This window comes from Sorex fumeus, unplaced genomic scaffold, assembly GCF_029834395.1.
Source record: "Sorex fumeus unplaced genomic scaffold, SorFum_2.1 ptg000051l, whole genome shotgun sequence".
Taxonomy (NCBI): Eukaryota; Metazoa; Chordata; class Mammalia; order Eulipotyphla; family Soricidae; genus Sorex; species Sorex fumeus.
The window spans coordinates 16,044,065-16,058,518 of record NW_026606108.1 but is presented as its reverse complement, the minus strand read 5'-3'; the positions used below and the strand labels follow the sequence as shown (position 1 = coordinate 16,058,518).

Here is a 14,454-nt window from a genome sequence, read left to right as displayed (position 1 = left end):
GGCTTCATGACTCCTTTAGTTACTTTAGTTCTAAAAAGTACAGAATATACTCTTCAGAAAGAGACATGGAAACTCATAGAGAAGGTTCCTTCCACTATGAATTACAAAAAGCTAGACATTACAAATCATCGCTTTAAGAAACAGATCCCTTACGCTGCACTCTTCATCTTAAGGTACAATAAATAGACAGGGATATTTAAATGTAGGTTAATAGCTTTCTGCTGAGCTGTGTGCATCTCGCTCATGTTATTCATCATCTATAAGAACTATTTTAGGTTTTTGCCAAACCTATATCCCATAACTTGGAACAACCTATGCAAGGTAAGGGGTAGCTTCTTATTAAAACAGTCATTTGAATTGCCCACATCAGAGACAAAAGCTCCACTGTAAACCCTCTCTCTCCCTCTCCGTGTGTGTGTGTGTGTGTGTGTGTGTGTGCCTCTGTGCTGTGTCTTTAATCAAGACTTTCAACAGGAAATTAAAATCTGGGTAATGAACTCACAAAATACAAACAACACACATCTCCATACAGGAACGCTGGTGGCTTTCTGGAGGACTTCATTTGACCTTGTCTCATGGATCATCTCTGAATCTGGAAGGACTTTCTTTGAAACATCAGTATAAGAGGCATTTCTAGGACAACTTCATGACTATTCCAAATTACTTAGAGAAGAATCTGTTCTAGCATCCTGGATTGGAGAGATCTGAGTTTCTAGCAAGTTATTAAACTTCTGTTCTCCTCATCTAAATATGCTGGAGGAACGAAAGGACCAGGGACTTCAGCAGAAATCCCATCCATCTTTCCTGAAAAAAAAAAAAATGTAGCCATTCCCTCAAGAGAAGATTGATCTCTTTGGCTAAAGTAGTTTGATAAACTACTCTTGTATATTTAAGGTTGATGGTTTTGTTTGCTTTTAAGAATTCAGATGGTACTGTGTAAATGAAAGGCAGAGTCACGGTCACGGTCCTCCCGTTGTTCATGGATTTGCTCGAGCGGGCCCAGTAACGTGTCCATCATGAGACTTGTTGTCACTGTGTTTGGCATATCGAATACGTCACGGGTAGCTTGCCAGGTTCTGCCGTGTGGGCGAGATACTCTCGGTAGCTTGCCGGGTTGTCTGAGAGGGGCGGAGGAATCGAACTCGGGTCGGCCATGTTGGCCGTTTGTAAGGCAAATGCCCTACCACTGTGCTATCGCGCCAACCCGAAAGGCAGAGTAGAGAAACTTTATTCCATGAACTCACTTGTCTAATACTTCTAAAGTGCTCTAATGAGACAAGGACCACGAGGATTGCTCCACGGCTTGGAAGCCGGCCTCACATGCTGGAGGAAAAGGCAGCTCAGATAGAGAAGGGACCACCAAGTAAAGGATGCTTGGAAGGCCCACTCGGGATGGAGATGTGTGCTGAAAGTAGACTACAGATTGAACATGATGGCCACTTAATACCTGTATTGCAAACCACAACACCCAAAAGGAGAGAGAATAAAAGGGAATGTGCCTGCCACAGAGGTGAAAGGGGCTGGGGATGGGGGTGGTGGTGGGAGGGATATTGGGAACACAGGTGGTGGAGAATGGGCACTGGTGAAGAGATGGGTAATCGATCATTTTATGACTGAAACGTAAGCATGAAAGTTTGTAAGTCTGTAACTGTACCTCACGGTGATTCATTAAAAAAATAATAATAATAAAGCACTCTGATGTTCACAAAACTCCTTACATCAGTATGTAAGGCAGCAAGAGGCTGGGCTGCATGTGAAATAGAGCACATAGTCAGGGGTGCATGAGTCACCCCTTTCTCTGATCATTTGGAAAATTACTGTATTCTGCTGCCAACACATAACCATCCTCCTGGACAGGGAAGGACACTGAAGTTTCCAGCCAGAAGCATTCACACAATCTGCCTCTGAGGCAAGTTTTGTGCTCTCTTCACAGGTAGCTGGGCTGATTAAATCTGTAGGAAGAATTGGAAACGTGGCCTCCACACAGCACAAAGGAATCTGACGATCTCAGAAGGAGACACAGGGAAAGAGAATGAGAAATCACCAAATTCTAGTGCTTCACTGCAAAGCTATGCCTATTGTCAATGAAAATGACTTTGTTATTGACTTTTCCTTAAAACCACTCAAGTACAAGATATTGTAATCTTTCAGAACTCAATTTCAAACATAAATGCAACTATTTAATTCACCATCCATTGCCTCCCTCCTCTTTCCTGTACCTAGATTCCTCCAAAGGGGGAAAATACATAAAGTAAGATCCTCAGTCTCACAAAGTCGGGCTAAAGATGGGGTCTGTGGCTCATTGGCAAGCACATGCTGTGCACATGCGGAGCTCTGCGTTGGCTCCTGTGCAAGGCATGGCCCCCTGAGCCCCACAGTGTGTGGCCCCCACAGGTTTTTTTTAAGGGGGGAAAATACTAAAAATAACTGAACTCTGGCTCTGCTAAGGGAACATTATCATATGCTCATTATTTTTCTGCCTTGGAGATTGATAGTTTTTCTGAGTCCTGAAGCACACTCTCTTCTTAGGGATTTATAGACTTACCCTACTTTAACTTGCTTTATGAAAAGTGAGAAACTTTCCATTTCAAATTAAAATAAATAAAACAGGCAATGAAAAGTGCCATGACTAGAGTTGAGAGGGCCAGCTTCTCATCAGCAAGGACAGTCCTATACTTCAGGGACAAGTGAAAGAACTTTCAGAAGATTCAGTGTCAGGGTGATGGTGTAGAGTTCCCCTTGGGGGGTGGGTAATAGAGTAATGACAACATTCTTTGAATTTCTTCAAAGTACATGTAGCATATGCTTTATTAGAAAATGCTACAAATTTTTTTCATTTCATTTCATTTCATCATCCTGTTAATCGTCGATTGCCTCGAGCAGGCCCCAGTAACGTCTCTTTCATCCTAGCCCTGAGATTATATTCAGGGCTCTTTAGGAGAATGAGACCCATCATTGTTACTGGTATTTGGCATATTTGGTAGGCCACGGGGAGTTTGCCAGACTCTGCCCTGTGGGCAGGCTACATTCGACAGCCTGCAAGTTTGTCCAAAGTAGGAATGAGATAATAAGATGTCATAAAAAGATGTTCTGATAAGATGTCAAGCAGCCGTGAATGCGGCCGCGCGTTCCGGGAGCTGGATTTTATAGTCTCTGAGTCTTGGCCGCTGATGGGATTACACGGCGCCAGGGGGCCAGGTGGTGGGTGTGACCCCCGCCTACTGGAATTTGGAGGATCTGGGTGGAAGATGCTCGACTCCAATTCGAGTAGGCTTGGAGGTCTCAGCCCCGGAACCCGCGTGGCTTTGTCCCTCTGCCAGTACCTTCAGGTGTGCGGAGAGTGGTCTCAGCATGGTGGTGGCTGGTCCTGGAGGTCTCCGGCTGCCGTAGCCCTGGCCGGGGCGGGGAGGAAAGCTCAACCCGCTCCCCTCCAAGGGACTCCGGGAAGGAACACCGAGGCGCGGGGGCAGAGACTGCACTGCTCTCGTCCGGGATCTGGATTTTATAGTCTCTGAGTCTTGGCCGCTGATGGGATTACACGGCGCCAGGGGGCCAGGTGGTGGGTGTGACCCCCGCCTACTGGAATTTGGAGGATCTGGGTGGAAGATGCTCGACTCCAATTCGAGTAGGCTTGGAGGTCTCGGCCCTGGAACCCGCGTGGCTTTGTCCCTCTGCCAGTACCTTCAGGTGTGCGGAGAGTGGTCTCAGCATGGTGGTGGCTGGTCCTGGAGGTCTCCGGCTGCCGTAGCCCTGGCCGGGGCGGGGAGGAAAGCTCAACCCGCTCCCCTCCAAGGGACTCCGGGAAGGAACACCGAGGCGCGGGGGCAGAGACTGCACTGCTCTCATCCGGGATCTGGATTTTATAGTCTCTGAGTCTTGGCCGCTGATGGGATTACACGGCGCCAGGGGGCCAGGTGGTGGGTGTGACCCCCGCCTACTGGAATTTGGAGGATCTGGGTGGAAGATGCTCGACTCCAATTCGAGTAGGCTTGGAGGTCTCGGCCCCGGAACCCGCGTGGCTTTGTCCCTCTGCCAGTACCTTCAGGTGTGCGGAGAGTGGTCTCAGCATGGTGGTGGCTGGTCCTGGAGGTCTCCGGCTGCCGTAGCCCTGGCCGGGGCGGGGAGGAAAGCTCAACCCGCTCCCCTCCAAGGGACTCCGGGAAGGAACACCGAGGCGCGGGGGCAGAGACTGCACTGCTCTCGTCCGGGATCTGGATTTTATAGCTACAAATTAATGTGCTATTAATTTTTTCATTAAATGGGCTGGCCAGGACAAGAATAATTTGCATAATGATGACAAGAATCAAAGTTTCAGGAAGCAAAATGGACACATCTGAAGAATTTAACTTGAATTTCTGAGCAGCTTCTAATGAGTAAGTCCACCGAGTCAATATATTGGCTTTAATTATGGAAAAAGGATTTCAGAAAGACTGTGAAGGAATTCACAACAGACACCAATGGTTTCTCTAACTTTTTTTCCAGCAGCCGCATGGCGGAGGGTGGATTTAGTACCTCTAGGAGCTCTGAAGCTTTAGCCCGAACTTGCAGATGGCAAGCAAAAAGTTTTTTTTTTTTGAAGGTCCCCGGGTTCTTGGTGACTTTTATTTGTATTTTAAACTATGGACCATAAAATAATCATCTCCCTTTAAAAATATAGATGCTCTAAAGTACTGCATAATTTAAATCATGTTACCCTCCATTAGTTAAGTGTTGGGCTAAGCTGCTATATTACTAGAAAGATCAAAAATTGTGTTGCTCCAACAAGCTCTTTTATTTCGTTTGCTTCATGAGACATGGAAGAACCTCCCATCGTCCCGAGGCAGCTCCCCTGTCTGCTCAAAGCTGACTCATTTCTCAGTCTACGGTAGAGTCACAGAAAGGGACAAGAGAAGTGACATGTCATCTCTACTTACATTTTAATGGAGAGATCTACTTGTATGCAGCAGAAACTGCAGCAAATAGCAAATAGAATATCCATCTTCTGGCCCTTTGTGTCTCCCTATCAACTGCTTTATTTATCTAGGGAGGCTCTGTGTTAGGAAGCACAGTGTGGGGATGAGGCCACAAATATTTTCTCTGCAGAGTCCAGCAGTCAAGATTTTAGACTCTGTGAGTCACAAGATCATTGCTGCAACCATACAATTCTTCTGCGCTAGTGCAAAGGCAACCAAAGTCTGTATTATTGTATGTAAGTGAAGAGTGTGGCTGTTGCTTTACTTATCTGGTATAATAACACAATGATGCAAATTCAGAAATTTAAACCAACAAACAAATTATTACCTCACAACTGTCCTGAGGCTGCAGGCATGGTCAGCTGTATTCTATTTGTTTTCTGGCTTGAAGGTGAACTTGAAGGTGAAAAAAAAACTTCAAGGTGAATTTGTTTTCCGGCTTGAAGGTGAACTTGAAGGTGAAAAAAAACCCCTCCAAATGCATTCAGGTTGTTTGCAGAATTCATCTCATCGTTGGCCAAGAGGTTCACCTTCTTGCTGGCTATTTGTCACCCTCATTCCTAAGGTCACCAGCAATTCCTTTCCATGTGGCCCCCATCTCTAACCCCTCTCACACTATCGAAGTTTGTTTCTTCCAAGCCAAGAAGGAAGAAAAAATTCTAGAGTGAATGAGATAGCAAGTTAGAAATTCTACATACCAGACCATACCATAACATAACCATGGGAGTGACAATCCATTAGTCAGAAGCAAGGAAAACCCTGTCATACTCAAATGGAAATGCTTATATAGAAGGGTGTGAAGACCAAGAGGCAGGGAAGATTAAAGATTTGTCCACCACAGCTGTGTTCCAACAAAACTTTATAAAAACAAGTGAGCTGGATTTGGCCCACAGCTGTTTGCTAAGCTCCCAATATAATGAAAAGGTGTATAAGAAGCTGGTGAGTTTTTTTTTTTTAAATCACTGAATACAGCTGGAGCGATAGCACAGCGGGTAGGGTGTTTGCCTTGCACATGGTGACCTGGGTTCGGTTCAATTCCCAGCATCCCATATGGTCCCCTGAGCACCGCTAGGGGTAATTCCTGAGTGCATCAGCCAGGAGTAACTCCTGTGCATCGCTGGGTGTGACCCAAAAAGCAAAATAAAACAAAACAAAAACAAAGTCACTGAATATTGTTAGAGAAAAGTAAGATGCTGCTGGGTCAGAAGAATTATGAGAAATGTCACACACACACACACACACGCACACTGATGTTGGTCCCTTTCTATAATATACTTATGATCTTATTTGTCAATAAAGAATTGAATAGGACAGGTTGACATTTTATTCAACTTCAGCACTATGAACATAGAACTTTGGAACATAAGTAAATTCAAAGTGAAGGGGTTTCAAAGCAAGCTTTCTGCAATTTTGACTTTAATCCAAACTCTACTTGGAACAATTTCAACTGAAAACCTAATCATTTGCTTACTGGTAGTGAAAATGACATCTCACACTTTTATGTGATTGTGTGTAAATCAAGAATTATGCTAAATATTTAAAATGACCTATTTCATCTTTTTAACATTCCTGTTATTTAGATAACTACTGTGTGATAGCACAGTAGGGAGTTTGCCTTGCATGCGGCCGACCCAGCCGACCCAGGTTCAATTCCTCCGCCCCTCTCGGAGAGCCCGGCAAGCTACCAAGAGTATCTTTCCCATACGGCAAAGCCTGGCAAGCTACCTGTGACGTATTCTATCTGCTAAACACAGTAACAAGAAGTCTCACACTGGAGATGTTACTGGGCACGCTTGAGCAACTTGATGAACAATGGGAGGACAGTGACAATTACAGTTATTTATATGATTTTTCTTTTCATTTTCAACCCTACCTCCATGCTTCTTTGCATGGAAACAATACAAAAAAGTTATTTCACTCATAAAAAATTCAACTGAAATTATTTTTTACAAGCAACCTTACTTATATTTAAATGCATTCATAGTATAAATGCTATACCCTTCAACTAATTTTAAAATATAAAATATTTATTGACTGAAATTATCATATTTGCAGAAAAAGAATGCACAGGGTATGTATTCTGAAATTTTAATGCTGATCATTTAGCTGTCATTATATATTTTTAATTCACAATTTGAATGTCTCCAAGATTACGAAGTGAATCATTATTAATTTTCAGTAAATAAATGTATACGAAAACCTGGGCTGCTATTAAATCATTATATTCAGAGAGTAAATGAAAGCACACAGAATAGCTCATATTAAATTTTACTCTGCCACTGCCTCTATTTTATATTTCTTTCTTACATTATTTCCAAAGCAAAATTTTGTCCAGAATATTCAAGGGAAAATTGAAAATGTATTTTCATTTGGCTGCTTTCTGATTTTCAATAGTATTATAAGTACTGGCAATCTGAATATAATAGTAACTTTTAACCTTTTCACACCCATGGACAGGACTGGCTTATGGATAAATGTTTGAAAACCACTATTCTGAGGTATACATTAGACCCTTTATTCCTGGAAAAAAAGCAGTGAACAAATGCATATAAAGAATACAGGGCAGGCAATAAAACATCAATGCAATAGAAAAAAGCAATACAGTATTCACATGATCTGTTTCAATAAAAAGCAAGTATTCTTAACAACGGCTTGCAATTGGCTCACACAACTAGAAAACATTTATTAGAACCTTAGTACTCGCTAAGTGGTATCTCTTGGCTATTTCTAGTCTAAGAAGCAATATTCACTTAATTTACAAGAAGGAAGCCACCAAATTATTCAGAAAACACAACCAGATGAGGTGGCGGGAATGTGATGGAGAAACCAATCTTCATGTGAGGGAATCCAGCTGAGCTTGTATGGTCTCGAGCTATTTCCAAAAACAAACAAAACATGGAGGTAAAGAAAAGGAGAGAAAGAGAAAAATCAGTGAAGGAAAGAGAACAACGATGGTATTAGCAACCATGCATTTTAACTGACATACATAGCAACAAAATAAATCTTAGAACTTTTGTTGGGGGCCTTTCAAGTGGTGCTCTGGGGGCACTTGGCTACTCCCTGTCACTCAATGTGAGGGCCTGAAGTGCTGGCTGGGTGAGGGATGGGGCGCCAGTTGCCCCCATCCCACCCCTCCCAGCAGCATTCTGGGAACCTTGGGAGTTACCAAGGTCACACCTTGACATTCTCTGGGGGTTCAAGGGTCACACACAGAATGTCTGGTGCTGGGGATTGAGCTGGGGTTGGCACTATATGAGGTATGTACCTTAATTAACCCTTGTACTCTCTCCAACCGCCCTTCCCCCTCTCCCCCACAAGAACATTGTTCTCTTTACAGAAAGATAGTGGAAGTTTATGCTTATAATTTAAGCCTTGAAATTTGCAAAGGGCAATTTCTCAAATTACTGCTTTGAATATACCTAGTTATTTGATTTTAATTGCCACTATTTTTAAGGAAAATGGCAATAGTGTTATTTCCTTACATTGTGGAGTCAGTACCGTAAAGAAATGTGAAATATGCTCAGAGATAAATTGTTAAAAGCCTAGCATTTTCCTCTTCTCTTGGGCCCAGAAATTAAATCATTAACAACCTACATCTAACATGCCAAGGTGGCTACATAGTTCATTATTGAATGTTTTACATAAAGCAACAATTACTGCTTTAACAAAAACCATTTCCACTTTTCCACTTTCTTCTTGATTTAGTTTGTCAGTTTCTCTTTTAGGCAATGCTTCCAACTGTGTAACATAAGGGAAGTTAAAAAAAAAACACCTAACTCTATAATATGGCATTTAAAAATCATAATTCATAAGAAACACCACCCCATAGTTCACTTAATCAAAAATTATCTTGAAAATACAGACCTTGTTATAAAATTCAAACAACTCCTTGTGATTGAATTCCATAAGCACTTTCTCCAGACTCTGTGAGGAAAGAAATAAGAAAAAGAAAAAAAAATTCTGCTGTAAATAAATTATCTTGCATTTTTTCTTTTTTCAGTTAGCCCCCAAAAGAAGCCACAATTCTCTTTGAGAGGTTTGAAAAAAATCACTTACTTATTCCACCTGACCCCACTGTCCCTGGAACTCACAAACACATCAACCAAAATGTTTCAACTCTACAGGGACATCTATTCTTTAAGTTGACTTTACAAAGATTAATGAAATATATTCCAGCAAGAGAACAACTTCATTGTCTTTTTTTTTTAAAAGACAGAGATAATACAGGAGATTATATTTCATCTTTCTCAGCAGTCCATTTGCGACTCAGTAAATACCACCACACAAAGACACTGGGGGCGGCATATCTGATTGGACTCCGGCAGCCATTAATGCCTCCCATCAGCACAGCTGCTGCCTCCAAGGCTCATCTAACAGTTATGATCTTAACATGCTGAGACTGTTACCTTTTTTAATGTACAGACTCAGCAAAAGTTAACAATTAACACATCAGCTTCAAAGCTGGAACTCAAACACGCTCCTTCCTTTCACCTTGCATGCACAGAGAAACCTTCCTGAATGCTACAGATGCTCATTAATGCTGCAGATGGAGGCATGATGGTAGGGTAAGAGGCAGTGTTATTCCAACTCCACTCAGCCTGCGCTGGTTGATTTTGGAAACTGAGGAAATCCTTGATTTGTTTGGAGGTTTTGGAACTTTCTTTTATTCAAGGTTCCTTTGGAAAGTGAGCTAACTCGGAGAGAATGCCAAGAAAGTGCTACTTGAGAGTGATCTTATTCTTATTTGGGGATACAAAGAAATACATTGGGGGAATAACTAGAGCCCAAAGCAATAGAAACAAAGAGCTGGAGAACTAGTCCTGAGTAGGAAGCTTGCCAGTTGTGGAGTGAGGGTGGTAGGTTTAGTCAGGGAAGGGACCACTACAATGACGGAGGGAAGTGGCTCTGAACCAGGACTAGGTGCTGAAAGGAAGTACTGTGCATGAAATCCTATCAGTAACAGTTTTGTAAACCACAGTGCACAAAAAGGAAATAAAAAGGAAACAAGAAAAAGTGCCTGCCACAGAGGAAGGCTCCGAGCTGGGAGGAAAACTGGGTACACCGGTGGAGGGAAGCTGGTGCAAAAGAACATCCATTCGTTCATTGAATAGGTTGTCTTTATTTCTAACATACTATTTTTTTTTACTTTGTTTTTGGGTCACACCTGGCAATGCACAGGGTTACTCCTGGCTCTGCACTCAGGAATCATTCCTGGAAGTACTCGGGGAACCAGATGGGATGCTGGGAATTGAACCGGGGTCAGCTGCATGCAAGGCAAACGCCCTACCTGCTGTGCTATCACTCCAACCCCTATTTCTAACATACTATGAATTCTAGTTCTCAGTTTCTTAATCCCTTTCTTCATTTTACCTGTTTCAATGATTTCTATTTCCATTTATGAACCCAACACATTCAAACCAAGTTACCTCCAGTTAACTCCAGGAGACTCCTGGAGATTATATTAAGAAATAAAAGAAACCATTCTTTTCTAAGAAACCTAATGACACAAGGTTAAATTTCACATTTCTTCGTCCCCCACCTCACATACCCATCTAAATATCTGTTTTAAAATGAATACAGAAGAATATTTGCTTATCCTTAGGAGTAAGTAATTTAAAAAACATGAATTTTCCAAATTGTATTAGAAAAAAACATTTAGCTAATTGGCACACTTCATTCAGTCTCCTAAGGTTGCATCAGCATTATCTAGATATATCTGGGGTTTGGGTATATCTCAGTGGTAGAGTCCCTGCCTTGCAAGTATAAGGTATATAAGACCATGAGTTTAACCCCCAGTATGACCCCACAGAATTAATTATGACCTTGGTAAGTGACTTTGTTGCTTGGGATCCCCAGGTCCACTACAAAGTGTGTAACCCCACCCCCCACGCCCCAACATCACCAAGTATGTACAACCTCTGGTTATTGCAACAATGAAGGAATAATAATAATGATAAATAAATATAAGAATAGTACTCAACTCAATGAGAGCTCAATTAGCATTTCAGGGGTGCTTCTTTTTAGATCGTTTAACTCTACGTATCTCTTTCTTGGATTTATATCCTGACTCTTGACTCAAACCATTGTTTATTAGTATCTTCATTAAAGGAAGGGGAAAAATTAAATTGAAATCCAAACCCACCATTTCAGTTATTAGTAGCAACTCTAACAATAGGCTTTCTGGAGTAAGAGGTAGAAAATCCTGGCAAAAGGAGCTGTATGGCTTGAATTTGACAAGGAATTTAATGATGCATGTGCTTCTGTCTATCACTGTCAACAGACAATAAGATGAGACTATTTGTTTTGTTCCTATTTTTTCCTACCACAGAGTCAGAAATAGAGTCTGGATAATATGAGGTAGCTTATTATATCATACTAAATAAGAAGGGAAATATCTTATTGGCATAAAAGCATAGTTATGAATTATCAAAATTTAGCCTCATCTTGTCAATCATTCCTCAAAACTATTTAAAACTTAAACTACAAAATTCTAATTAATTGGTGAAACTAAGTTTATGCTATGTATATCTGTATTTAAATATATCTTTCATATGTATGAGTACATATATATATTATATAGATATATATTAGTATATATCTATTTTAGGTAACACCATACTTCACTTTTTATAGTCAAGGATTTAGAAAATGTTTACGAGGATCCTAAAATCCCTGTTCTTCCAATAATGAGGTAAAAGCATTTTCATAGAAGGCAAACTGTATTTTTAAATTTTTAAATTTTATTTTTAAAGTAGTTTACAATATTTGATTACACTTAATATTTGAACACCAATCCCACTGCCATTACATCTTCCAACCACCATATTTCATATGCTTCCATCCTGAACCCCAACCCCTGCCCCAAAGAAGAAGTGAAACAATCTATCGTGTATTGTTTGTTATGAAAAACCACTGAAAATGCTATGAAAAGTTTCCCTAGAGGAAAGAGTATGAAGGCAAACTGTATTTTAAGTTAAGAAGTTTTATATTAGGAATATAATGAACAGATAAGGAATACACATTATTCCTGGAAGGCTTTTTGTTCCTTGTTTAACAAGACTATCCATGGATACTGCTATTATACAGGACAGCTCATGAGAAATACTATATTTGTTTTTTTTTTTTAAGGAAACACTTTAATGATAGCTAACAGACCAGGATAATTACATGTTTAACTTCTCACTTTGGCATCTACTTGTCAATGGACTAGAGTTAGTCAAACCAGAGGTGGAGAAACCGGTTAGGAAGCAACTGCATGAAAACAGGAAAAAGATAATGATGTCAAGAGTGAGTGAGAAAAGGGAAAAACACAAGATACAGTTTCCTGGCAGCAGACACGGAGAGAACTAGAAAACAGATTTGAGTTGAGGGGGGTAAAAGTGAAAGGATAGGAGTCAAAAACTACTCTTGGGTTTCTGGCAAGAGAGAGTGTAAGAATAAAATTGATAGGGAGCTCCTGAGGAGCGGAACTGGAGAGGGAGAGGATGGCAAGTGTCATTTCAGACACAAGTACCTTGATGTGCCTGGAGATTTCTCTGAAAACCAGTCTGGAAAGCCAGAAGGAGATTTAGGTAAGAGATAGACATTTGGAAACTACTGATAAATGGAAAGTTAAAACTGTAAAGAGGATGAGCTTGTTCAGGAAAGGAAAGTGATAAGAGGAGATTACACCTGGTAAACTCCAACATTTAGAGTAGGCAGGTGCTGCATAAATAACACACATAACCAAGGCCACAGATACTTTCTGCGTGGCATGTAAAAGAAGTGTACAGTGGGCGTGAATCAATATAATTTAGAAAGTCAGTAAACAGACAACAGAACAGGTTGGTTTGGGGCTGGGAGACAGTAGACCAGAACTCAAGTTCAATCTGCAGACCACAAGCCCCTCTGAGCACTGCTTGGTGAGACTCTGGTGTCTCCCCAAGAAATGCAGTTCAATCAGGCCTGACTGCACTACACTGTTGGGCTCTGCTGGTTGGCAGTGTCCTTCTGGGAGTCGTCACTGGACTCTCGGAGTACTGCTGGGGAGACCTCTTCTTCACCCACCCCCCAAAAAACAAGAATAATAACAAAAACTCCAACTTGATTGGCCTATTGGTCTAATAAGGCTTTAATCTTTCAGACAAACTCACTAAAGTCAATAATAGTGTTAACTGAACATACACAGACTAGAATATTTATTCTTTTGCAGTATACATATAAAATTACAAGAAAATCTAATTAGAAAATTCATTACTTATACAGTCTAAACTAGTCTCTTGCATTATCTAGAAAACATGAAATTTCTGTCCCCATTTGAAAATACTACAAAATGCAAATGCAAGTACAAATATTACCATTTTAAAATAGCAGACATATTTGTTCATCTATTCTGTTTTATTTTTAATATGGAGCCTTATCTGTAAGTTCCTGGAAAATGATGCACATATATACGTTACCCAAATTCCCATGGAAGAATCTAGTCAGGTCTTTTAGACTTCTAACTTGATGAAAGTTGACAGCAAAAATACCCTTATTATCCCACTAGTTAGGAGTTAGGAACACATATATATTTTCCAAAAGAGAAATGCATTATCTCGTCCCAAATTATCAAACAAACAAACAGTATCCTCTACAAATCCAGAGACTATAACACCAAGCTCCTGGAAGAGAACAAAGCATAGTCTCCTATCCCCGTGCCTGACTGTCCTCACCAGGGCCCGACAGCTGAAGAGCTCCGGGACCCAGTCAAAGCCATGCTGAGACCACTCTCTACTTGCTTGGATGAGCCTCATGCAAGAAGGAACCGGCAGAAGAACCCAGGTGTGGGAGACCAGGGGCTGAGATCTACAAGCCTCCTTGGTTCGGGACTGGGCCTTTCAGTAGCTAGATAGTTACACCCACCAATTGCCATGTAACCCCATCAAAGGCCAGGATCCAGAGACTATAACACCAAGCTCCCGGAAGTCTGCACGACTTCTTATTCTCTAGTTCTCGCTTTCAAAGAACCCAGCAGGCTACTGAGAGTATCATACCAGCACATATGCCTGAATAGGAATACCTGTAAAGTTTGTGTTTTCAGGCTACTGAAAATATCCCACCCACATGGCAGAGCCTGACAAGCTATCCGTGGTATATTTGATATGCCAAATCCAGTAAATACAATGTGTCTCATTCCCCGACGCTGAATACGGCAGCGTTGAGAAGGATGTGGAAGGAGAGGCTGATAAAATCTCAAGGCCGAACTAGGCTGCCAAAATGAAGAAAGACAAAAATGACTGTCTGTACTTTCAATGCACGTACGCTGGCATCTGATGCATCCATCGATGCATGCACCTTATGGTACAATCACGAAAGATCAAGTACGACATCATTGGTCTGACTGGGACGAGAAGGCATCAATCACATCACGTCATTTTTGACCCTGGAGAAGAACTGTTCCTTGAAACATGTGACAGAAGAGGCGCCAGTGGTGTCGGTGTCCTTGTCAACACAAACTTAGCCATGAACACTGATTCATTCA

General features: G+C 41.3%; 1 protein-coding gene across 1 annotated transcript in view; it reads right to left on the bottom strand.

Annotated features, from left to right (window-relative positions):
• Positions 1-6,258: 6,258 nt before the first annotated feature.
• Positions 6,259-14,454, bottom strand: part of COMMD10 (COMM domain containing 10) — a 158,549-nt gene continuing 150,353 nt past the window's right edge. The window contains exons 6-7 of the mRNA XM_056124490.1: positions 8,817-8,876; positions 6,259-7,824 (exon numbers count right to left, since the gene is read on the bottom strand). Coding sequence (XP_055980465.1) covers positions 7,786-7,824; positions 8,817-8,876 — 99 coding nt within the window. The 3' untranslated portion in view covers positions 6,259-7,785. The remainder of the gene's footprint in view (positions 7,825-8,816; positions 8,877-14,454) is intronic.